This window comes from Pteropus alecto, unplaced genomic scaffold (genome assembly GCF_000325575.1).
Source record: "Pteropus alecto unplaced genomic scaffold, ASM32557v1 scaffold110, whole genome shotgun sequence".
NCBI classification, from domain to species: domain Eukaryota; kingdom Metazoa; phylum Chordata; class Mammalia; order Chiroptera; family Pteropodidae; genus Pteropus; species Pteropus alecto.
In genome coordinates, this window is record NW_006431920.1 from 2,543,917 (window position 1) to 2,569,921 (window position 26,005).

The 26,005-nt window shown below is 35.4% G+C and overlaps 1 protein-coding gene across 24 annotated transcripts in view; it reads left to right on the forward strand.

Moving 5' to 3' along the window:
- TRIP12 (thyroid hormone receptor interactor 12) overlaps positions 1–26,005 on the forward strand; it is a 132,504-nt gene that overhangs the window by 94,850 nt on the left and 11,649 nt on the right. For 8 of the 24 annotated variants that reach the window (XM_025043231.1, XM_025043234.1, XM_025043235.1 and 5 more), the window contains 20 exons: positions 153–279; positions 397–556; positions 2,390–2,543; positions 3,648–3,876; positions 4,179–4,297; positions 6,506–6,713; positions 8,958–9,058; positions 9,282–9,456; positions 10,585–10,726; positions 11,497–11,688; positions 13,310–13,461; positions 15,032–15,204; positions 15,595–15,668; positions 15,750–15,949; positions 16,568–16,695; positions 18,015–18,166; positions 18,859–18,940; positions 19,150–19,210; positions 20,302–20,458; positions 21,797–21,895. In XM_025043231.1, the coding sequence (XP_024898999.1) occupies positions 153–279; positions 397–556; positions 2,390–2,543; positions 3,648–3,876; positions 4,179–4,297; positions 6,506–6,713; positions 8,958–9,058; positions 9,282–9,456; positions 10,585–10,726; positions 11,497–11,688; positions 13,310–13,461; positions 15,032–15,204; positions 15,595–15,668; positions 15,750–15,949; positions 16,568–16,695; positions 18,015–18,166; positions 18,859–18,940; positions 19,150–19,210; positions 20,302–20,458; positions 21,797–21,895 (2,885 nt within the window). Of the gene's footprint in view, positions 1–152; positions 280–396; positions 557–2,389; positions 2,544–3,647; positions 3,877–4,178; positions 4,298–6,505; positions 6,714–8,957; positions 9,059–9,281; positions 9,457–10,584; positions 10,727–11,496; positions 11,689–13,309; positions 13,462–15,031; positions 15,205–15,594; positions 15,669–15,749; positions 15,950–16,567; positions 16,696–18,014; positions 18,167–18,858; positions 18,941–19,067; positions 19,211–20,301; positions 20,459–21,796; positions 21,896–26,005 lie in introns of all 24 variants that reach the window. The other 16 variants (XM_025043240.1, XM_025043246.1, XM_025043250.1 and 13 more) reach the window with 12 other exon arrangements.

The following is a 26,005-nucleotide window of genomic DNA, read 5'->3' on the forward strand; positions in this document are numbered from 1 at the left end:
TTGCTTATCCAGTCAATTATTGTTTTTACTTTAAATTCGATAGTATATTGCTGAAGAAGAAAATAGTTCTGATTTTCTTTCCCCCTAGGGAATGGTTGCCTTTTAAGTTAGGTAATACAAGTAGTTTCACAGGCTTTTGCTTTTTATTGTTGGTTTTACAGACATTGCAGAAACTCTTCACTTCCTCCTGTGTGGTGCCTCCAATGGAAGTTGTCAGGAACAGATTGATCTTGTCCCACGAAGTCCTCAAGAACTGTATGAACTGACATCTCTGATTTGGTAAAGATTAAGCTAATTATAAATGTGGTTTATAAGAGGATAGTTTACTTTAGAGACCTGACATTAATATTTTAGGAAGCTACTTTTAAAATAATTGTACTCTTCTCTCCCCGCCAGCGAACTTATGCCGTGTTTACCAAAAGAAGGCATTTTTGCAGTGGATACCATGCTGAAGAAGGGAAATGCTCAGAACACCGATGGTGCGATATGGCAGTGGCGTGACGACCGGGGCCTCTGGCATCCGTACAACAGGATTGACAGCCGGATCATTGAGGTAGTAGTTTCATCGTACCGTTTAAATGTGTCTATTTTGGTAGAGAGTGGGTGTAGGGATGAGGTGGGGACAGTGGGTATGTGTACCTAAATGTGCTCAATTTTGAATTAACTGAAGATTCTCTCCTTTTGTCTCCTGAGAACAAGGTCCTCATTTCTGTTCAGGTCAGAAAACATGATGTGCTAGTCCCGCTTCTGCTGCTCTCTACCTGGTTGACTTGGAGCAAGTAGTTTAAGTCCTTTGTTCCACAGTTTCCTCATTTCTGAAAGGAAACATTCCAGGCCTTAGGCTCTCTGCTTCTAAAAGTTCGTTATACCTCCTGTCCAGGAGAAATTTCTCAGAAGCAGAGATTTACATACAAATAACTAAACATTTTTAAGAGCAAAAATGTGGAAACTTAAGTATCTAGCTGCAGGTGAATGATAATGTAAATTGTGATACATGCATAGTGTCATATGTAATGCAGACATTAATGGGGTAAATTTTAATGACATAAAATGGGATACGGTACATGAAAACAATATTGAAAATTATGTGACTCTTTTGGGAACTCAGCAAAATAAGAGAAAAGAAAAATACAAAGGAAGGAAATACACCAAAATATTTACAGTGGTTTTCTGTGAAGGTTTTATGTGTGATTTTATTCTTATTTTTATATTTCCATATTAAATTTGCACCAAAATATTTCAGAAATGCCTCAGGTCAGGAAAATATTTGCCCTCGTTTAAGAAATATTGGTAACTGCATTATTTGACATGCCATGCATCATTTACTCATATTGTCAATGTACGATCCCTGTAAGTCTCAGTGTATTTTCTGATTTCAGGCTGATATTTTAAAAATTTGAATTTTTAAAATATCACACTTAGAGACATACCTCTCTGAAGGTGTTTTCCATCAGTTTGTTTCTAAAAAAGAATTTTTGAATTCTTTCGATTTATGTCATAAAATTGGAAGTTCTTAGGCAAGTATCTAAATTCAGAGCCAGCTTTTATGAGGAGGTGTCCTAGGACGGGCTCTCTTTGCGGTGTCAGTTTTGCTGCATAACCAGGTCGTGGTCTCTAACTCTAAGTTGTTCTTTTTAGCATTTTTCTGATAATTGCATTTTCGCTGTTAGATTACTCTTGTATTTCCTAGGAGTCCTGTCTTCTATTCAACCTAGGAATTCCATAGTTTGGATTGTTATAAGAATGAATATTTTGTCGCTTCTTTTGGCTGTCTAAAATCCAGCAGACAGTGTGAATCAAACTGTCTAATGCTAGAAATGTTTCGTGTAATGCCTGCAACCCCTAGGGACGATTCTCTTAGTTCCAGTTGAGTCTCTTACAATCTTAGAAAATCATTTAAATGTCAAATATTTTTTGTTTAACCTAAGGATAATTTTATAAGATCATTTTGTTTCAAGGAGAATTTTGGCGGGCTGCTAAGAATCCATGATGTAAATAACGTTTTAACCTAAGAATTAGATACCAAGATATATGGATAACAAATTTTTTTTTTTCTGTCAGCAAAGCCTTAAAGCCCTCTTAATCCCAGTGGCATCTTCTTCATGTCAGTGATTCTACATGACTGGATCTTGCATCAAGATTTTTACCTGTATTTATGTCTCAGGAGACCTGATAGGTCCACTGGTGTATATTTGTTTTAACTGAAAATGATTTAATTAATGAGTTTTGTCACATCCACAGTATTAAATTTTCCATATTCTGTTACTTCACCATCTAAAACCTGATAAAATTAATATGTAAGTTAGTTTTTATGGAGGGTTCCCACTGTGTCTTAAGTGTATACATTTCTCCATGGTTATATTCAAGGTTTCTCTCTCTTTGCTCTCAGGCAGCCCATCAGGTCGGTGAGGATGAGATAAGCTTGTCCACTCTGGGACGAGTTTATACTATTGATTTTAATTCTATGCAGCAAATCAATGAGGACACGGGAACAGCACGTGCCATTCAGAGAAAACCTAACCCCTTAGCCAATACTAACACTAGTAAGTACCTCCTTTTAAGTTAAAATAGTATTGTCATATGAATGATATTTGCAATAATAAGTCTTTCATTGAGTGTCTTTATTAAGCTTAAGACAGTAGCATCATAGTAATTGTTGTTTTTATGTGCTTTACTTGACAGATGAGCCAATATTGACTAAAATCTTCCCCATGATAGGTTTTTTTTTTTTTTTACTTAAATGGTTTGTTGTGTCTCGGACTCTTATCGGAATTTCTTTTTTTTTAAAGCTGATCTTATTATCTCAGTTCTATCTTTGAATCTACCCACACCCATCAGATTAGTTCTTTTCAACCTTTTATTTTTAAACTTTTCCACCAAAATTCTCATTTAACTAATGAGGAATAGATGATTTTAAGTTTCTGACATTTCTTTCCTCAAGGATTTAGTCCACTGCCTTTGCAGCTCTAGCTTAGCGTGCATGGGTTGGCACACTTTCTGAAAGGGGCCAGACTAGTAAATATTTTAAGCCTTGTGGGTCACGCAGTCCCCATACCCAACACTGCTATTGTAGCTCCAAAACAGTCATATACAATATGTAAACAAATGTACATAGTTGTGTTCCAATAAAATGTATTTCAAAAATAGGTGATGGGCCAGATTGGGCCTTCAGACCATTTTTTGCCAACCCCTGGTCTAGAGTTTACTTTTTGTCAGTTACCTTTCCTCTACATCTTGTTCTTGCTAAGCAAAGTGACAGATCATCTTGTTTTTCCATACCTTCTAACTAAATAGTCACGGTTCATTTCTTAAACTGTTTATTTCTTACCAGTGGTTTAACTGATTAATACTGAAATAATTCCAATATTTTGTTGAACATAAATTAGTAAAATAAGAGGCACAGTGATGGTGCCTGGTTCTTTTCATCTGGCCAGAGTGGTGACTGGTTTTCTAGCTAGCTAAATTTTGTCTTAATGATCCCTTTGTTATCTTTATAGACCCCAGTTGACCACATTAGATAAGTGGAATTGTTTTGTAATCAAAAATGTTTTACAACATTTTAAATAATTACATCAGTTTGAATGCTTTATAGTGTTCATTTTGTTTCTGAAGTCTGTAACTTTAGGATTGTACATTTTTTGTTACAGGTGGATATTCAGAGTTAAAGAAGGATGATGCTCGAGCACAGCTTATGAAAGAGGATCCGGAACTGGCTAAGTCTTTTATTAAGACATTATTTGGTGTTCTTTATGAAGTGTATAGTTCCTCAGCAGGACCTGCGGTCAGACATAAGTGCCTTAGAGCAATTCTTAGGATAATTTATTTTGCTGATGCCGAACTTCTGAAGGACGTCCTGAAAAATCATGCTGTTTCAAGGTGTGTTCATGTAAAACATTTTAGATATTGAAGTCACTGCAACTAATTTCAGAAATACTTAATATTTTATTTAAAAAAGGATGCATAAAGCAATTTGGAGTCTCTTGAGCATTTTGTTGTCTTTTTTTATATTTGTACACTATAATAAAATAAATGCAAAGGTTGAGCATTTAAGACAAATTTTAGTTTCAGTGGACTTTCACGATTAAAAATATTTTGCTCTCAAATTTAAAGTAGTATGACCAAAAATAATTATCAAATTCAGACAGATGTTCTATTTACAAAATGCTTTCTTTTTTTAGTCACATTGCTTCCATGCTATCAAGCCAAGACCTGAAGATAGTAGTTGGAGCACTTCAGATGGCAGAAATCTTAATGCAGAAGTTACCTGATATTTTTAGTGTTTACTTCAGAAGAGAAGGTAACGTCATTTATAATTAATGGTTGATCTTTTAGTCTAAATAGTATTTCAATAGAATTATAGTTTTAATCTGTAGAATAATTAAACTGTTACCCTTTATATAAGATATTTGCATGCTTATAACTCAAGTGCATATAGTGTCTTTTATAAATCTGTTAATGCAGGTCTAATGTGATTTACTGTCAGTTGATGAACACTTAGTGAGTTTCAGTGATTTAAGTATTTATGGGCCAGAAGCAATCATTGACTTTGCTTTTTATATCGATTACATACAGCTGCCCAGAAAGATTCCTCGAGGTCACTTTCTCAGTGAATCGTATTAGTAGATCAGAATAGTTGTTGTAAAGGGATTTTTATACTTCATTGTATAGATAACAGAATAATTTAAGACTTGCAGTCTTCACAATGCAATTAGTCCTCTGATTTGAGGACTTTGAATGTTGAAATCAGGCTAGAAGTGATGTTTTTCTCTTTTTGAGGATCTCAAAGATAAAGCCCTGTCACTCATTCAGGTGTTATATCCTTTTCAAATCTGCCAAGATATTCAAAGAAGTTCTTTCTTACCAACAGAAATCTCTTCATGGTTCTTTTAGTCTTTTAGGATATAGGAAATAATGGTGTTTTTCTCTCAAGTAATCTTTAGCTTTATCTCCCATCTTATCAACAGTCCTGATTCTTTCTGCATTATGATCTGTTTTCTGTTTTTTTTGAAGCCCTTTTCTTATACTGGATTCGTGTTTCTTCACATCTTGAGAATGCAATAGACGTGCTAGTTTAATAATGTTAAATCATATGGGAAGAGGTTTTCACCCTTTATTATCGTTTCTTATCATTTCTTTTCAAATAACAATGAGTTTTCCAAAAATTCCAACACCACGTATTTATATAAAATAGAAGGCAGACTCTCTTCATTTCCCAGAGATAATAAGTATGGTAAACAAACCAAATATATATACAAGTAGGCATTTTCTGTGTTCACATAAACAATTGGTATGTGTTTTTATTTTTAGCCGTAGAATATCTTATATTTTACATTCTGTATTATGTTTTTGGTATTCTGTTTTTTCTTGTTTGCTTTCAGTTGTTCTACCTTTCTGACTTGGAAGTTTATCAGAATCAGTCTTTTTCTCAAAGTGGTTTTTATTTTTTTTACTTTGCATTTTCTACCCCCAAAGTGTATACATTTTGAAGTCTATGGAGGAATGTTGATGGCTTCTAGTACTTTGTATCTGGCTAGATCCACTATTCTTTGAGGTTCCGCTTATATGTCTCTTACCTCTGAACAGCTTATCTTCCTTTAGATCCTACTACTATATGCTCCAGCAGCATTATATTTTCCTTCTCATTTTTAAGCAATTTACTCTATTTCTAGAATCTTGTAAATTATGTCTTTCTCACTAGACAGTAGTGCCCTGAGTGCATTTTTCTCATCCATGGCTATATTCAAAGTACTCAGCACACAGTCTAGGCTAAGATTGCCACAAATAATATTTGTGGAATGAATGCCTGAAGCTTGAATTCATCCCAACATCTTTTTTTTTTTTTTTTTTTTTACTTTTTCTTTTTTTTTAATAAAGAATTTGATGGAAAGCTTTAGACCCTTCCCCAGAAAAATGTGAATTTCTGAACATGCACTCACATCACTGAGACATGATATCTTTGTATACAATTTGATAGTTCTTGGACCATCTCCCATGTACATCCACCTATGCTCCTAACCCAGACACATTATGAGCCCCTGCCTCATAAGTTACTGTTTAACTCTCCGTTTACCCTTCCAAGGCTGGTGTTCTCTTTTTTGGCAGCAGTGTTATTGTGATCTTGCCTTATTGTAACATTTGAAGTTAACTTTCTCCCCTGGTAGCTGTGAAGCCACAGCTGCACTGTTTTTCTCTGATGGTTGTTTTTATAATGGGCATTTTGAATTTTTAGTAGGACTTTTGTGATCATATTAAATTTCCTGTGATTGAGTTGTGAATATAAGAAGACATTCAATATAAATACCTTTCTTTAATTTTGAACTTGCCTACTACTATTCTGAAAGGAGTCAAGTTGAAAACTCTGGCACCTAATTTTTTTTTTCCCATTTGCCAGATATTTTTTATTCATTCCCTATAAATCAGTATTAGCGTTTAGGGATTTTGTAGTGGCGGGAAGGAGGTCCTGATTAAAACTGACTCTTTTTTAAAAATCTTTATTCTTATGTAGGCGTAATGCATCAAGTGAAACACTTAGCAGAATCGGAGTCTTTGTTGACAAGTCCACCAAAGGCGTGTACGAATGGGTCAGGATCCTTGGGGTCCACGACGTCCGTCAGCAGTGGGACAGCCACGGCTGCCACTCACGCCGCTGCCGACTTGGGATCCCCCAGCTTGCAGCACAGCAGAGATGATTCTTTAGATCTGAGCCCTCAAGGGTGAGTCAGAGTTGTGCGGTGATTTTTTTCTGCTCTCTGCCCTGGCAGCTGAGACTCACACAGGGAATAAAATGGGAAAATATTAAGAGACAGTACACATTTTATACTTTTTCATCCGTATTTTGTTAGGTGTTTAATGTAAACAGGAAGAACAATGAATATGTATTGCAAACCTGCTGTATTTGAGCCATGTTCAGGAACCATAAGAGATACATGGTATTTTCGTTGACATAAAAAGGAACTAAGACTCAGAGAAGTTAAATGGCTTGCAGTGTCACATACTTATTTTACAGATGTGTGGTCGAACTCTCATTTTTGATTCTGTAATCTTGAATTATTTACCATATTGCAGCAGATGTACCAGCTGTGAGACATCCAGATACTGATATACTGGAAAATATTAAAAATTAGAATTTTTAGAATATAAAGGAAAAAGACTGATTTCCCATTTATCTTTAAGTGGCAAATGGGAACTTTGCTCTTAAGAAAGGATAATGGGAGTTCTTACTTAAAGAAAATTGTCTTCTACCTTTTTTTCTGTTTTTAATCCTTTTGTTGTATTTTGCTACTGAGGACATTACCAGATCCTCTTGTTGGTTTCCATTTTGTTGTGTTGAAACAAATCATACTTTAAAAGTTTTTGTTTCTTTGATGTTAGAAACTTATTGGTATATGAGTGGTGCATGATGAACCAAACTCACTTCTAAAATTCAGAATGTACTCAGGGTAATAAATAATACTCCTTCTTTACTCATTTTAAGGTGAAAAGGAGATTTTGGTAAAATAATATAAGTGGGGTCTAAAAATTTAATCTTGTAAATTGCAAAGTAGCATTGTCCTATGAAGCTAGCCGACTCAGGATCCCAGCTGCTTTTACTGCCACCTGGTGGCAGTTGTCCATTCTGGCTTAAATATGAATTTTGGCACTTCTGGGACTTGGAGCAAAAACTGGGACTTCTTGCGCAGTTGCTGTCATTTTAGGAGGCTGCTGAGTTTAGGTTGTACCCATGTCATGGGCCCAGTTTAAGGAGATTGGGCCTAGAGAATACTAGTGACCCTCCCCCTTCCCTGTTCTCAAGTTGAATATGTCTTCCATTTTTCCTCGAAGCCTTGCCTGCTTCTCTACTTCCTGCCCAGTCCCACTCCCTCCCCCTAGCTGTCGTTGCAATAAACTTAAGTTATGCAGGGTTTTACCATACAGCACAGGCATAGTGCCTGAGATACCATAGGTACTTGGTGAAATGTAATGCAGTTCAGACAATTGCAGTATTTCTGAGCCACTTAAATTAAGGAATTAGACTTGATTATAGTTTCTAACAGTTGATAATTTTAGAGAAAGAGGAAAGAATCTTTTTCTTAAAATACTTTTAGAATTTTAGGTGGTCCCATTCCCTTTTAGTATGGTTTCAAATGAAAAGTTTACATAAATTTGTAAAGAGAGAATTGTTTACTCATATTTGTTTATTCTTTGAAAGTTCACTCATCCTGGAGTGTTTTCAATAGACATGGCAGATGTTGGAAGAATTTTTCAATTTTTCTAAATTTAGTTGGGTAACAGACCAACTGAACTAGAACATTTTTTCATCTTTTCTAGCTTTGTTATTCTAAGAATCTCTGGATATTTCAGACTTTTTCTAGTACTGTTAATAGGGAAAATAACACACAAAGGCAACACATGTTCTCTTTCATATATTCTATCCCTTGCTAGATTTGTTCGTAAACAGATAATTTTGGGGGGGAAAATCATAAAGTATTTATAGATGTATTTATTTAGAATGTTATTGCCATTACTCACCATGAAATTACTTTGGATAATATTGGAAAGTATTAATAGTCAATGTCATGTATTTGTCATTTAGGTTAGGGAAAAAAAATGGTACTCAGATTCAGCATGTTTCTAGTTTGTGATTGCACAGTTCTTTTTTATGTTGGTTCTTCTCATTACATACTTAATGTACTTTTTCGTATGTACGTTTTAACACAACATTAATCATTCTATTTGGTTTTTTAGTAGTTCAATGTAGTCAGATAGCTAGCCAACGGAACTGATCTTTTTCTGGGGCTGTACACCTCTAGAATGTGACTGGTGCAGAGTCAGCATTAAATAATCACTAACTGAAAGATGCCCTGTTATGGCAATATTTTCTAACTCATTGTTTCTGCCATTTTAGCTTGTTTTTCAATGAGTGATGATAATAAATTGTAGTCATTGCTAAACTTATCCCATATTTTTCCATGTGATAGTCGATTAAGTGACGTCCTAAAGAGAAAACGACTGCCAAAACGAGGGCCACGAAGGCCAAAGTATTCACCTCCAAGAGATGATGACAAAGTAGACAATCAAGGTAATTATTGTGATGAACTGTGTGAGGTAAAAGGGAGCTGGTAGCAGTTAGAGATTTGTCCCTAAAACTGCTGATAGCTTTAAAGTATGCCTGAGTTTCCTGAATACCCAGTGTCCTTAGTTCTTTCAGCTAATTAATCTTGTATTAAGAATGGGAGTCTTAAAATTCAGTTGGTTTTCATCAGTTATACTAAAATGATTTAACTCATTCTCTCTTTTCATAGCTAAAAGCCCCACCACTACTCAGTCACCTAAATCTTCTTTCCTGGCAAGCTTGAATCCAAAAACATGGGGGAGGTTAAGCGCACAGTCCAACAGCAACAACATTGAGCCGGCGCGAACTGCAGGAGTTAGTGGTCTTGCCAGGGCCGCCTCAAAGGACACCATATCCAATAATAGGTGAGGTGGGGGTTTCCGTGCTCTGTTCTCAGATTAGAAAAACAGCATTATTTTAGTCAGCATATTTATTATATGGAGATGAAACATGGACACAGCTTTAATTTATGCTCACAAGTGGCAGAACTCAAGGATACAGTAGGATCTCAGTTCTTGAACTCTGCGTCTGGGTTCATCGTGAGTTCCAGTATTACATTTTAAAACTCTTGTTGACACCTCTCTAGCTTCTGGGAGTCATGTATTTTCAAAACCAAACAAATTATGTTTCCCATCCACAGTTTTGTTCTAGACAAAGGAAAACCGACATTTTCTGTACACATGCAGTTTGATGACACCCTTCTTCTACCCTTGACAATGGAACTTAAGGATCTTAAGAGTAGAGTCTTTTTTAGGAACTTAGAAAACTACTAGCTAAACTGCTAGTTTAAAAGCCAACCTATGGCTTTTAAAAATGATTTCTTTAAAATACTTGAAAATTGTTTTTTTGTTTTGTTCTGTTTTTGGCTCTGGATGTAGCATACCAAAAAGGACTACTTCCTCTGAAATAAGAAATTTAAAAATATCAACTGTCACTGGGAAAACAGACTCTTTTTTGTTTGCTTGGTTGGTTATTGTTCTGAATTTCAGTCAATAAAATAACAGAGCAAATGTATTTTTGAAGCCATCAGAATTTGTAATTTAGGCAGCTGGGTCTCAGTTGTTATAGTTAATTATGCACCTAACAGGTACATGTCTCTGATGTATAGTTTTTTACGTTAGCTCTCCAGGGAACACAAGCAAAGAACAATGTAGCTATGTCTCTGCCTTAGAAAACAATTATGTAAAGTCACTTTCAGCTGAATACTGAGGAAACTGTCACCTTGTAGAGTCCCAAGAAGTTGGAACTTTGTTTACTCTTCATGCAGTAATGTGAGATGTATTTTAAGCACCCTGTGCATTTCTCTAGGTACATCTTAGCCCAATTTCAAAAGGAAACTTAATTTGGTTAATATGGAGCGTGAATTTATTAGTCTATAAGCATAGGCCAGAAAGTTATAAATGTAGCAGCTATTTGCTTTTGATCAAAAGTTATAAATTGAAGTCTTTTCTATGTACACTGAGACTTCAATATCTCCTTTTTTCTTCTTGCAGAGAAAAAATTAAAGGTTGGATTAAGGAGCAGGCACACAAATTTGTTGAGCATTATTTCAGTTCTGAGAACATGGACGGAAGCAACCCTGCACTGAATGTCCTTCAGAGACTCTGTGCTGCAACTGAACAACTCAACCTCCAGGTACCGTGTCCAGCACATTTTTAGTGCTTCCGGCATCTAAAGACATTTCTTTAACTTGTCCCTTGACTTTCATGCTTTATCATTTTATCGTTAAATGTACTAGAAATCTTATCTTTGACTTTCTTTCTTTCACATTCCACATATCTTGACAAATGAAGAGACTTCAGAAATGTCCTTCAGACACATCTCCTGTTCTCTAAGTCCTCTTTAACTACGGTATTAGATCTGACAGGACTCCCCGTAACCCCTCTCCACCTGGGTTCTCAAAGTAGTTGGAGAGGGCAGAGGTTTAGTAAGCGTTTTACATTTTATCTGATTCTTCGTCATTTTATGTTTTTGATATACTTAGAGTACTTTGAGTCGTGTAAGTTTTCCAAGAAATTGTCCATTTTATTCATATTTTAAATTTATTTAAAGTGATACCTTGTACCCTTGTTTTATCTTTCCATTCTGATATTATAGTTTTTTATTCCTTAATTTGTATTCTCATCTTTTTTTTTCTTTAAATAGAACTACATTGGTTGAATTGTGAAAGTTTTTCTTTTTTATGTTAGTATGACCATTGGTTTTTCATCATGAAATATTTAACATGTTGTGAATGTGTGTAGAAGGTTATATTTTCCTTAGTTTTCCAAAGATCTACCAAGAACGTGCCATGCCCCCCACCCCACGGTGTTGCGAGTGTCTTTGATTTCATTTGGGGAAATGTAAATTGCATATAGTAAGGGCTGTTTAAATCAATATAGAAATACTGTTCCCAACTCTTTCAGGTGGATGGTGGAGCCGAGTGCCTTGTTGAAATCCGTAGCATAGTCTCAGAGTCAGATGTTTCATCATTTGAAATCCAGCATAGTGGATTTGTGAAGCAGCTGTTGCTTTATTTGACATCTAAAAGTGAAAAGGATGCTGTGAACAGAGAGATCAGATTAAAGAGATTTCTTCATGTATTTTTTTCTTCTCCAGTAAGTTATCTAATACTGCTTATGTATCTTATTATAAGAATCACTCTTCACTATTGTGTATCTTTTCATCCCAGAAATGATTTCCAGTAGGTTTTGGTCAAGATATTAAGGTACAGTTTCTAGCTTGTTTATATGTAGCTTGGATTTCTTGGTCCTTTATATATCAAGTAAACAGTAAAAAAAAACCCCACAAAACAATGAAATGGTGATTTAATGAACCCAGTGCTAGAGTCTCTGTGGTTGATGTATCTGGAGTCTTTTTCTGCAAGACAACCTGTTAACAGTAGTCTCTTACCTGTAGAATATATTTTATTTTCAATATTAGTTTTTCAGACATATTGGAATTTGCTATATAGATATGTATATATTTAGGGAAATACAGTAAACACACAGTATAGCTATGATACATTTCCATTTCGTAAGTAAAGCAGTATAGATGCTTCTTGACTTACAGTGGGATTACATTCCGATAACCCATCATAAATTGAAAATATTGTAAGTTGAAAATGCATTTAACACGTAGCTTCACCTGCCAAACATCATAGCTTCTCCCTAGACTACTTTAAACTTGCTCAGAGCACAGTAACCAAAAATCATTGGCAGCACAGTACACTGTAGAGTGTCAGTTGTTTACCTTCATGATCATGTGTATCTCTGGGAGCTGTGGCTCTCTGCCACAGCCCAGCATCATAAGCAAGTATCATACCACATATGTCTAGCCTGGGAGGAGATCAAAATTCAAAGAATGGTTTTTACTAAGTGAATATTGCTCTCGTACCATCGTAATGTTGAAAAATCTTAACCGTCTTAAATCGAGGGCTGTCTGTACTATAACAGTTCATTCAAGCTTGCTCAGTCACATTTGAAATGTGGTTTACAAGGCTAGGATTCACAGAGTAGCTCTCCTTCCTTTACCCTCAGCTAGTGAGAGCAAAAGAATAGCTACTCGTGACACTATTGATTTTATACTACTATACTTGTTTATAACTGCTTAAGAGAAGGCATCTTCAGGGAAGTTTCTCTCTGGCTCATCTGTATAATAGGACCAAGGATAATGCTCCTGTGTGTGAGTGAAACTGCTTCACCGTGCCTCTCCAGTGTTTGCAGGCATTTGAGCACTGCTTATATTATTTTAATTTGTGGGGCTACTTCAAGCAGAGTTTATTTATTAGAGAGTCATAGGTGTGTAGCAATAATGGATGTAGTTTATACCATACTTAAGATTATGTACAGGTGTAATCTTTTAACCTGAAACTCCTTGGGGCTGTATGGGTTTCAAGAGTTCTACAATGCATAAACCTGATATCCCCAGTAGATTCTAAACAGCGCTCTATACACATTAAATATTTTTGTGGCCAAAGCATAAGAGTATTCCTACTAAATAAAGGGTAAATAAAGACTGCAAATAAAGACTGCAGATAGCCTCATGACTGAGTCAGATTTTGCCAAGATTGTCTTTATTGAAATTATTTGGAAACATTGTTCTAACAAAATCATTAAAAAAGATGAAATAGGCGAATGGTACCCTTTTGTTAAAACAGCCTATTACATTTTCTTGTTGAGGAATGTTCCATTTTCAGGAGGAGGCCTGTTTAACATGTTGGTTTATTTATAACTTTAGCTTCCTGGAGAGGAGCCCATTGGAAGAGTAGAACCAGTGGGTAATGCACCTTTGTTGGCATTAGTTCACAAGATGAACAACTGCTTAAGCCAGATGGAACAATTCCCAGTCAAAGTGCACGACTTCCCCAGTGGAAATGGGACAGGAGGCAGGTAAGGATCATTGCCTGAGTGTGCCCTTGCCCTTGAACTGTGCCCTTAATTAACCTTGCTGAAAAGTGGCAAGAGGTCTGGTAATGTCTTCATCTGCCTGAAGAACATTTAGCTATAATGACGGAAGAAATGGAACATTCTAAAGTGTGAATTAAATACTGTTTATCTTTAAAATCACAGTGTTTCTTAAACGTGATGTTTTAAAAATATATAGCCCAGTGACTGTTGGCAACTTGTAATAGGCTTAGTTTTTCTTAAATTGACATAGTTTAATATATAAAGCTTCTCTTTAAAAACTTTGTGGGTATGGATAATAAAAAGTTTACATTCTGTTCATTAATATGATTTCATATGTAATATAAGTACTTATAACTTTGTATTTGGGTGAGTTTTAACGAGTAAGTATTTATTTTGAAGTTTTGCTATTTTAATAAAACTTCCTATTTTTTTCAGTTGCATAGTAGTTTTTTTTATAGGCCTCGTGAGATACCATAGAAACTCCTTCATTGTAGGAGTTAATTGTTGTGTTTTACATAATATTATAAGCTTCCTAGAATATTATGACTAGAAACATGAAAAATAAAAAATTAGTTTGTATTAAAAATTAGTTTAGTTTTAAAATAGTCCGATATGCTCTTAAAACATTTAAATTTTGATTGAATTAGAAAACAATAGGCATCTCATTGAATAGAAAAAGTGATCAGTTTAAACGAGGGTGTTTTTTCTGCTTTGAAATTTAATGTAGAATGCAGTATCTAATTTTGATCATTATGCTATACTGGAATATTTTGTGAAATGACGGGACATTTTCAGCTTTGAGAAAACCAGCTTTTCATTTTTATCCAAATTTGTATAAAATAAATATGTTTACATACGTGTATATCAATACAATGGAATATTCTTTTCCATACCCCTATTTGCCTTATAGGTAACTACATTTTAACTACACTTGTCTGTATCTTAACTCCTGCCAGCCCTTTTCTGAATTGAGCAGTTAAATATCCTTACAAAGTTTAGACTGATGTAGCTATTAAACTGCCTCATTCAAAAGAATGTAGCAGTTTGTTCACCTGAAACTCACATAATATTGTATGCCAACTGTACTTCAATAAAAAATTTTAAAAAGAATTTAGCAAAGTAAATTTAAAAGATTAGCATTTAAAGTAATTTTATAACTAAAATCCTTGAAAGCAAAAAAGATTTTTGTTTTGTTTTTAAATGAATGGAATTTAGTAGGCACAGCAAAATATTGCAGAAGCGAACATGCTCAAATGATTGACTATTCAGAGAAATAATTAAATCTCTGATAAGGTATTTCTGCTCACAATGGTTCATGGCAGAGATCGAACGTTGGTTTAATGTTTTCACATGTACATATACATACCCTCTTGCATTTCTTATTTTAAAGTAACTTTTACTAAATTACTTGAATTGCTGCTTTACTATTTACATAACTGATAAGTAAGTGCTTACTGTGTGCCTTAAGAAAATGTAGTTTGTATTTTATTTGAATTGCTGTATGTTGATTTTGAAAATAATAGAATAACTTTTTTTCACAAATTATTTTGAGCTTTTCTCTTAACAGAGGATCACAGGCTTTAAAATTTTTCAACACACATCAGTTAAAATGCCAGTTACAAAGACATCCAGACTGTGCAAATGTGAAGCAGTGGAAGGGTGGACCTGTCAAGATTGACCCCCTGGCCTTGGTGCAAGCTATCGAGAGATACCTTGTAGTTAGAGGTACTCGTCATTATATATATGTTGTGTGTTTATGTGTACATTTGGGGTGAAATTATATTAAGTGATATATAAATTATTTCCCTGTTTATTGCTGTTTCTCTTGAAACCTAGCATCAGGAACATGTGTTGCCATCATTTATATGCATTATGTAGAAATATCTTCAACCTAGTAGGGCCTGTCTGCTTACTTGGGTGATGAGTTATTTTTTCTTGTTTGAGTATATTAGAAATGACATTTTATATTTGACAGTTTTTTTAGATCTTGCTGCTTCATAGATCAAAGTGTAATATATACTTTTTTCTAAGACTGTTAGTTTAAACACTATGTGCAGTCTTTTCTTTGCCGTGTAAAATCGCTAAGAGTTTTTAACAGCTATCTCGGGCCCTTAGGGTATGGAAGAGTAAGAGAAGATGATGAAGACAGCGACGATGATGGCTCTGATGAGGAAATAGACGAGTCTCTGGTAAGATACTATTCCCACTATGTTGTCATGTATAATGTTCAGGACCTATGGCTTAAGTAGATTTTGTTTTGCTTTATTCAGGCTGCTCAGTTCTTAAATTCAGGAAATGTAAGACACAGGCTACAATTTTACATTGGAGAACATTTGCTACCATACAACATGACTGTATATCAGGCAGTACGGCAGTTCAGTATACAGGCAGAAGATGAAAGGGAGTCCACAGATGATGAGAGCAATCCTCTAGGAAGAGCTGGTATTTGGACGAAGACTCATACAATATGGCAAGTCTGAAAACGACTTTGTTTCGTTTTTTACCAACTTTAATACTGTATGTTTTGGAATTCATATTGCATAAGGAGAGGCGACCCTAAATTCTACATTTTATTATTAAAAGCCACTCCAGATATTTTCTCTTATGTGTGAGCATGCACGTGTGTGTATATTTAGCTTTCTCATTAAGAGTACTAGAAAACTTAATTGTGGGCCATACTTATAGTTTATATCTATTTTTTAGATTTGTTTCAGGTCTTTAAGACAAAAATGTCTTTTATAAGATGATGTTCCTTTAAGTTATAAGAGGTTTGGCATCTCCGAACACTTAGAGGCAAATTTATTTGGATGCTGCTTCCTCCATTTTTTGTGAATGTCTGTTATTTGATTTAAAGAGAGCCAGTCTTCTCAGAACTACCCCCAGAGTTTGCCTAGCGTCCTTCCTGGGATGGTGGCCTCTTCTAGGGAGCAGTGCCATTGGTAGTTCTCTGAGTCCATAGTAGGGAGAGAGGAAAGCTCTGAGAGAGTACTCTGGTCACTCTGATGTCTGTGGCTCACACTTTGGCCTTGTAGGATAATTTGCAGTTTTAACATCTGCTTTTGGTTCACCTACACCCCTGTCACTTTAGGTATAAACCCGTGAGAGAGGATGAAGAAAGTAGTAAAGATTGTGTTGGTGGTAAAAGAGGAAGAGCCCAAACAGCTCCAACAAAAACTTCTCCTAGAAATGCAAAGAAGCATGATGAGCTATGGCACGGTAGGTTGGTCCATGAAGGGGAAGAGAGTGCCATGGGGCAGTGTCTCCCGTCCTGATGGTTTATTTGTATCTAGTAATAAAATCTTTGAGTACAGTTTAGAAAAAAGGGAAATTACAAGAAACGTTTGATCAAACCTTTGACTTTATTATCTAGAAAATAGAAAATTAAGTATCTCCAAAATTAAATTTGGAAAGAAAATGGAGAAAAACTTTGACGTTCTTTCCATGAAGAACTCATGTTTTCATGAAGACTAAAATCATTAATAGAATACATTAAAGAAGAGACTGATCATTGACAGGTTGGCCCTTAATTTTTAGTGCCATTCATTATAGTAGTATATTCTAACAATCGCAGAAAGAATAAAATGATTTGCCAGGTAGTATAGTATAGACTACAGAATGTAGTAGCATCTCCCAATTGACTTCCTTTGTAGTTGGTATTCCCTTCTAGTCAGTTTTGCTGATTTCCTCCCCCTTTTTCGTATGATGGTAATAGTGCCTTAGCGTTAGTAGTCTGCGTTAACCCCATCAGGGATGCTCAAACACTGGTATCAGTTGATGAGATTTTCCCTGTTCTACAGAAACAAGGTCTTTGCCACAATTTTTTTATTCATAAAGCTAAGTTTGTTTTTTTTTAAAAGAGTCTTTATTTTGAGATGTTTGTGTCTATATTATTGGTGTTAAAAATTGCCCTTTCATGCAGTGATAGAGTTGTGATTTTTTAATTCCTTTGCTTGGCAGAAGTAAATGGCAATAGTTTAGATCCCTCGCTTTTTAAAAAACTTTATTAACGCCATTAGTAAAATCGAAGATTAAAGGAATCACAAATCCTACTTGGAAACTATAAAAGTCTATCCTGTCCTGAGCCTTGGATTAGATAACCAGATCTCAACAGATTTACAATTTGGGTATATTTGTCTATTTTATATGGCAGTTTTAAGCTGGTTATAAAAAATATTGGAAATGTCTATAACATTGAACTTAAATTTAGATGTTTTGTCTTTACTCCTCTCTGGCCATTTTATCGTTAGCTATTGTTTCTGGTATAAAGAGGAAATGCAGACGAGTCAGGTTTTTCTCCTCTATAATGTTCATTTGGATATGGGAGAGAAAGCAATTTTCATAAGCCTGGATGCTTTATGTGTAAGATAAAGAAGAAAAAAATGTTTAAGCTATCAATACTCTACTAATAGATACCAAACATTAAATCTTAACAGCTTTGTGGTTACTATTTTAAGGGATGACAGGGTGACATTAGCTCTGTTGGCTTAGCCTTTCTAACTTTGATCAACACTTAACTTTGATCTTTTGTCTTTTAGATGGAGTGTGCCCATCAGTATCAAATCCTTTAGAAGTTTACCTCATACCCACACCACCTGAAAATATAACTTTTGAAGACCCATCATTAGATGTGATTCTTCTTTTAAGAGTTTTACATGCCATCAGTCGATACTGGTATTATTTGTACGATGTGAGTATTGATGCCTACTTTTGAAGTTTCCCATGGTGTACTATTATTACCTGTTATCTCATAGTTTTTGTTTAGTAATTTATGAATTTCCTCTTGTACCAGAAACGGAAGCAGTGATTCAGCTACATGCAGGGATCCTGGCTCAGTGAAGTACAATGTACTCATCAGTGGGAAATTCTCCCCCACTTTTTTTCCTGGCCTACATTTTTTTATTCATTTTTTTGGAAGATTTGAAAATATTTACCAGCTGTAAATTAAATTAAGCTACAACATGAAATTGAATATGATTTTATTATAGTAAAAATTCTTTAGGTTTAGTTAACTCAAAGTTCATTTATCTAAGCTAAGGTGTATATTAAGTAAAAAGCTGGATGCAAGTTGAATGTGGTCTTTGATATTTATATAGTGTTGGGAAGAGTATAAGAGTTGCCCTTCCATGAAACATTAGCTGCCACATCAGTGATTGAGCCACTACTAGTGGCGTGTGGGGTTTGGGGTGCTTCGGTATGCGTTGTAGAAGTTGTCGTTTGGATTGGGACACACCAGTGAGAAGCTGTATATCGTATGTTAGAAACCAGCGGGTGAAATCTAGGAACTTTGCATACATATTCGAGGATACAGGAAGAGATAGTGAATGTAATTCTAATGTTTTTACTACATGTAGACTTTTTTTTTTTTTTAACTTTTTACAGAATGCAATGTGCAAGGAGATTATTCCAACTAGCGAATTTATTAACAGTAAATTGACAGCAAAAGCAAATAGGCAGCTTCAAGATCCTTTAGTAATCATTGAAATCTAGGGAATTTTCATACATATTCGAGGATACAAGAAGAGATAGTGAATGTAATTCTAATGTTTTTACTACATGTAGACTTTTTTTTTTTTTTTAACTTTTTACAGAATGCAATGTGCAAGGAGATTATTCCAACTAGCGAATTTATTAACAGTAAATTGACAGCAAAAGCAAATAGGCAGCTTCAAGATCCTTTAGTAATCATGACAGGAAACATCCCGACATGGCTCACTGAACTAGGAAAAACCTGGTAAGACTATCACTTCTGTAATGGTGGCCTTGGGAGTGTTACTGTTGTGTTGGTCTTTATACATTTTGTTACAAAAACGTAGTCTTTAGAGAACCTATTTAGTTGTGTTCATTAACAGTGTCGTATTTGATCACAGCTTGCATAGTAGTGTAGCTTTAGCATCCACATAGGCTACGCAAACTGGATCGGTACTAGATCTACTTGATAGTGTATGTCTATATATATATGAAATAGGAAAGGACACAAGGATATTTGACTGAGGAAATTCAAATCTTCAGCCATGATAAAATTGGACTCCACAGGTGGAGTCGATTGATTCTCTGAGCCTGTTTGGATCCAGATCTACATTTCTAGAGACTGTAGAACTGCACTGATCAATGCAGTAACCACTGGCCACACGTAACTACTTACATCTAGATTACTTAAATAAAATTAGAAATTAAGTTTCCTAGTCACACTGGCTACATCCTCACTTGGCTACCTGTATTGGACAGAAACAGATATTGAACATTCAGATCATCGCAAGAAGTGCCTTTCATAGCTCTGTGGCAACAACTGCCAGAATCATAGCTCAAGAGACAGTAGGACTGTGTTACTGAAGGGTTTGTTCTTTGAAAATCAGCAGCTGCTGTTTGCAGCTTTGGGTGACTTAGAAATGCCAAATTAAGAGCAAAATTATGACGGAGTAAAGCCAGGACTTGGCCATATGTGGTTCGGGGGTGGGTTGGTGGCCTCATGAAGTGGTGATCATATTTTAAAATTTAACTTTCACTAGTCATGTTATACTTCCTAAAGGTCTTTGGGTAGATTAAAGATGATCTCGGATAGACTTGATTTCAAATGTGGAATCTTAATGGTTGAATTTCTCATTTCACAGTGAAAAGTTACTTAATGCATTATTACTTGATCACTTAGAAATTTCATACAAGAATTAATGAAGATTCTTCAAAATTAGTTTGCCTAGACCATTTTTATTGGTTAGATTTATAAGTATTATTCTGTATCATATCAAAAGATATTTCTACCATAGGGGTTTTTTATGTTTTCTGATTCTAAGTGAGATAACCAATTTATATCACATCTTTTTACAGCCCATTTTTCTTCCCTTTTGATACCCGGCAAATGCTTTTTTATGTAACTGCATTTGATCGAGACCGAGCAATGCAAAGATTACTTGATACCAACCCAGAAATCAACCAGTCTGATTCTCAAGATAGCAGAGTTGCACCTAGATTGGATAGAAAAAAAGTAAGTTTCTCCCCAAAATATTTAAAGATAAGTCAAACTGAACTTTTCAAAATTATGGGAAAACTAGAAATGTGTTGCATCTAATTATGCGTATTGGTTTATAGGCCTGCCCTACATACAGTCATTTCTTTGCTTATCTTTTTTTTCTTTTTAATCCACATTAGCCTTATTTTCCTATCAGTGTCTTGGAACTGGGCTACCTGTGAATCTTTCATTCTCCAGTGAGAGTTCTTTTTCCTAGTTTCTGAAATTTCTACAATGCTTTTTTCTCTTTTAGTTGTCATAATTCTCGTGCCAAGAAAGAATCTTGTCTTACTGAGTCTTTCTTCCTTTTTAAATTAGGAACTCAAGCTATATAGCCTCCCTTTTATAATTGATCTCTTATGCAGTAGGTAGAAATAATCAGGTCCACTTCATTCTGTTAGCAAATATTTCAATTAGAAGAGACCGAAACAAAACCCTTGACGTATTTCGTATTTCTGGCACAGTTAACCCCTATGTTGCCGACTGTATCTTCCTGTGATTCTCCTCTCTGCTCTACATTCATAGCTTTAAAACACACAGCTCTGAGCTGTTTCAGTGTGAGACTTGAGTCCTACACTTCTGACACCACACTGCCTTTTACTGAGGACTCCTTTGTTCACTTCTGCCTCTTGCTTACTGAGATTTTTATTCAGGTCTGTCTTCTCAAAACCTTTATCTCCAGATGTCTAAGAGCCATTAGTAGTAATGACATAAAAAAGGGGAGTGGGAGGAATGAGAAGCAAAACAAAAAAACATTATACTTAAAAGCCTCACTATTTCTACCTTTATTTGTATCATTTGGATTCTATTAACAATGGTTTTGGTAGAATTTGGAAATTTACCAAGACCTTCCTCATCCCCATGAATCTCATTAGTAGATGTTTGCAGTTGTGCTTGTGGGATCTCTGCACATCAGAGCCAGTAAGTAGCTTTCCAGCTTACCTGTCACTTCCATTTGTATTGCTCCGTCATCTAACTTTAAAGTGTACCCAGGGAGATTCATTAAGCTGCAGCCCTGAATTGCATCCGTGTTGGCAAGGTTACAGAGATTCTTTCTTCTCCATCTTGCATTTTCTGAACTTGTCATTGGCTAAGATAATAATTACACTTCTAGCTTTTCTTCATGTGTGCCAGGATGCTTTCAATGTTTGTAGCAATGCAACTACTTCTTAACCTATTCTGAGGTAATGTTTTTTTATTTTAAAGAAATAATTTTCTAACAATCCAATTTTTTTTTGCACTTTAATAAATACCACCTTTTTATTAAAGTGTAATGTGAGCTTAGTTTTCTCATGTCGATACTTCCTTTTGCAGCGTACTGTGAACAGAGAGGAACTGCTGAAACAAGCTGAGTCTGTGATGCAAGATCTTGGCAGCTCACGGGCCATGTTAGAAATCCAGTATGAAAACGAGGTGAGCTTATGGGTCTGTTGACAGTTTTTAGTGTGATTTGTGCCCTTGATAAAATGTCATTAGAGTATCTTGGTCCTCTGAAATTCTAAAAGACAGTTGGGAAATTCATATAAAAACTTGAGATTTGTTTCTCTCTTGAACGATTTGTTCTAAGTTCTCCATTTTTCAGGTTAAAATGTATAATGAAAGACAGGTTTTTTTTTTTTGTGGCATGTAAGAACAGATGTTTGTGTAGTTTTTATAGACTGATAAAGTAAAATGATCTTTTAAACATAACTTTCAAAAGTTTTCAACTGCTTTTTTTAAAAACCAGGTCTCCCGAGATACTACTTTTGTATAATAAATACACACTTTTAAGATGTAGTTCTAAGAGTTAACAAATATATACAGTCTGTAAACACAACTGCAGCAAGATAAAGAAAAATATCCTATCACTACAAAACGTTCTTCGACCACTTTGCAATCAGTCCCTTCCGTCCACCCCAGTCCCTGGCAACCACTGACCTGTTTTCTGTTCCTAATTTTTTCTTTTTTACAGTATCATAATAAATATGAAGCAGTATAGTATATAACCCCTTGTGTTACTGTCACTTAGTATAATGTTTTTGAGATTGATTCATGTTGTTGCAGGTATCAATTTGTTTTCTTTTATTACTGAGTAATAATAATGTTTTATCTAATCACCAGTTGATGCACACTTCAGTTGTTTCGAGTTTTTGACTATGTATAATGCTGTTATGAACATTTGTGTACAAGTCTTTGTATAGATATGTTTTTATTTCTCTTAGGTAACTACTTCAGGGTTGAATTGCTAAGTCATTTGGTAAGATGTTTTAACTTTAAAAGAAACACAAAACTGTTTTCAAAGTAGCTGTCCCATTTTTCATTCCCACCAGTAATGCAGTATGTAAGTTTCAGTGGTTTCACATGCTCACCAAAACTTTGTATTGTCAGTCTTTTTTATTCTAGTGGGTTTATAATGGTATCTTACTGTGGTTTTAATTTGCCTTTCTCTGATGATTAATGGTATTGATTTATCTTTTCATTATCGGCCATTCATGTATCTGGAGAAATGTCCAAGAATTCTGCCAAAATGTCTTTGAAAGAACAGAAATTTTAACTTATGATGAAACCCAGTTTATCTTCCTCACCCCCCTCCCCTTTCTGGTTTGTGTTTTTTGGATCCCAAGACAGACACTTTCCTCTAATCCATGGTCTTAAAGATTTTGTTCCTGTGTGTTCTTTAGGAGTTTTCTAGTCTTAGCTTTTATATTTAGGCCTATGATCCATCCGCTTTGAGTTGGTTTTTATGTATGGTGTAGAGTAAGAGTTAAGCTTCTTTATCTTTTTTTTCTAAACCCAGACTGTTCAGTTTTTTCAGCATTTATTTGAAAAGACTATGCTTTTCCCTGTCGAATTACCATGGCACCTTTTTTGAGAATCAGTTAATTATGAATGTTGGGATCTGTTTCTGGATTTTCTGTTCTTTTTTATTAATCTATTCTCTCTCAATTACTGTAGCTTTATAGTTAGTCTTGAAATCAGGTAGTGTGATTCCTCCAACTTTTTCTTTTTCAGAGTTGTTTAGGTTATTCTCAATCCCTTGTAATTCCATGTAATTTTAGAATCAGCTTTTTTGTGTCTATAAAATTCTCAGGATATTGTTTGGGATTGTGTTGAATCTTGATCAGTTTGGAAGAGAATTGACATTTACAAGTCTTGAGTCTTCCAATCCATGAACACAGTATAGCCTTTCACTTACGTAGGTCTTTAATTTCTCTCAGTGTGCTTTATAAATTAAGCCTGGTGGTCTTTCACGTGTATATTTTGTTAAATTTTTCCCTAGATATTTCATGTTTTTTCATGGTGTTTCATTTGAGTTTTCAGTTGCTATTAGTTTACAGAAATACAATTGATTTTTGTATGTTGACATTGGTTTTTGTGACGTTGATAAACTTAATTATTCTAATATAACCTTTTAATACATCATTTAGGATTATTGTAGACCCAAGGCTTGGGAAACTTTTCTGTAAAGGGCCAGATAATAAATATTTCAGGCTTCGTGGGCCACACGGTCTTCATCATAGCTCTTGTGTTTTGCCTTCTCGTAGTGTGCGTGTGGCCGCAGACAGTATGTATATGAATGAGCATGGTTATGATCCAGTAGAACTTTATTATGGTCCTTGAGATTTAAAGTTCATGCAATTTTCACACATTGTAGAATATTATTCAAGATTATTTTCACCCGTTAAATATTGTAACGACCATTCTTAGCTTGCAGACTATACAAAAGCGAGTGGGCCCGGACTGTAGCTTGCCGACCCATGTTGTAGGTAGTCATGTCATCTGTGAAAAAAGAGTTTTATTTCTTTTCTAATCTTTGTCTTTTATTTCTTTTGAGATGCTTTTACACAGCCAGGACAGTACACCAGAAGAATCAAATAATGATTTTCTATATATTTTAACTCTGAAGTGTTGAGTCTCTTGGGTATACTTTTCCCCCTCTTTCTCTTAATTTCTTTAATTTCTTTAAGTTTTGGGACTTTTGAAGCTCGATGGACATAAAATTTCCAAACCTTCTATTATACTGATTATTTATTATCTGTAGCATGTGGTTTATAATATGACCTCAGGTGTTGTGAATGAGTTCATATTGTGAAGAATTAGGATAGTGCCTGGCTTGTGGTAAGTACTGTGTAGATTTAGCAGTTTAACTTACAGTATTCTTTGTAGTCATTCTGACAATTCTAATCATGACTTTGATTTCTGATTCTTTTGCATCTCATTAAGACTTTGAAAAGTTAAGAGTATTCAGTCATGAAAATTAAAATTCTAAGTAGTTTCGTATTGGGAAGTGTACAGCCTGCTAGGGACCCCAGGGTGTGGCAGTTGGGGAGACACAGGACAGAGGTACAAACAGGTGTGGCCAGTGAGTGGTACCAAGTGAATGAGGCTTTCAGACAAGGAGCACTGTCCCAAGAGTGTGTGGGGAAGGCTGTGAGAAGAAGTAAGCTCTTGAGTTAGACTTTAATGGAAGCGGAAGAGGGCAGAGTTAAGAGACCAAAACATGCGGCTTGAGCAAAGGATCCAGCTTGGTGGTGAGTGGCCGGAGTAAGTGACTGCTGTGGAAGTAATGGGAGGAAGGGGAGACGCGTGGAGGACTTGACTACTGGGATAAGAAATTTGGACCTCCTTTTGAATCCACCCCAATCATACCTGTTGCTCAGAGGATACAGTTCTTATATGTTTATGTGCCCAGACTTCTTACTCATGAAACTGAAAGACCTTTGCTTTAGCTGGCTTTATATGCCTAGTTTATTTACACAAGCTTTCTACTTTTTTACTCCAGCATATTTTTCTCTTGCCAGGAATATCTTCTCCCTCTCATTCCTAATGGCTCTGTTCAAATTGCATGTTACATGATGGGTCTTACCTGTTGACTCTGGAAAAGGTTCCAGGAGCCAACTTCATTGAGGAAGAGGGGCTGGCAGGAGTGCTCGCTGTATATGCATAAGGCCTTAGGTTGTAAATCAAATTCAACCATACAAAGCAGCTGGTGGCCCTTGGGAAGACAATCTAACAACTCCGGAGGATCAAAATTTGCTACATCTCACTAGAGATGATGGGTAAGCTAGGAGAGAACTAAACTGGTCTCTGGGTTCAGAAAGTCACCCAAGTCCCAGGGATCAGGCTATGAATGACCCAGCCTGCAGGGCAGGTGGAAGATAAGGAGAATGGACTATGGGTTTAGAGCGCCACTTACGTAGCTGTATAAAGTTGGGCAAGATATGTAAACTACTCAATGATAGCACAACAAGGGCGTGATAAATAAAATCACCTCCTCATGTTGTTAGGATGATTAAATGAGGAAAACACTTTTAGGATATTGTCACATGGTAAGTGCTAGTATATGTTTTGAAAGAAAAAGACTTTCAAAGTTTTGAGACAAGTGTCAAAAACTTTTGTATTTTACTCTTTTGTTTCTAGAGCTTTATGCTTTTTCTTCCTTTAAAAACAAAGAAGCAGAGCCAAAGTGTACCTACCTTTTTGGTGCACTGGCTGAGTAGAACGAAGGTTGATCTATATACATAGGGATGCTGGCCAGTCAAG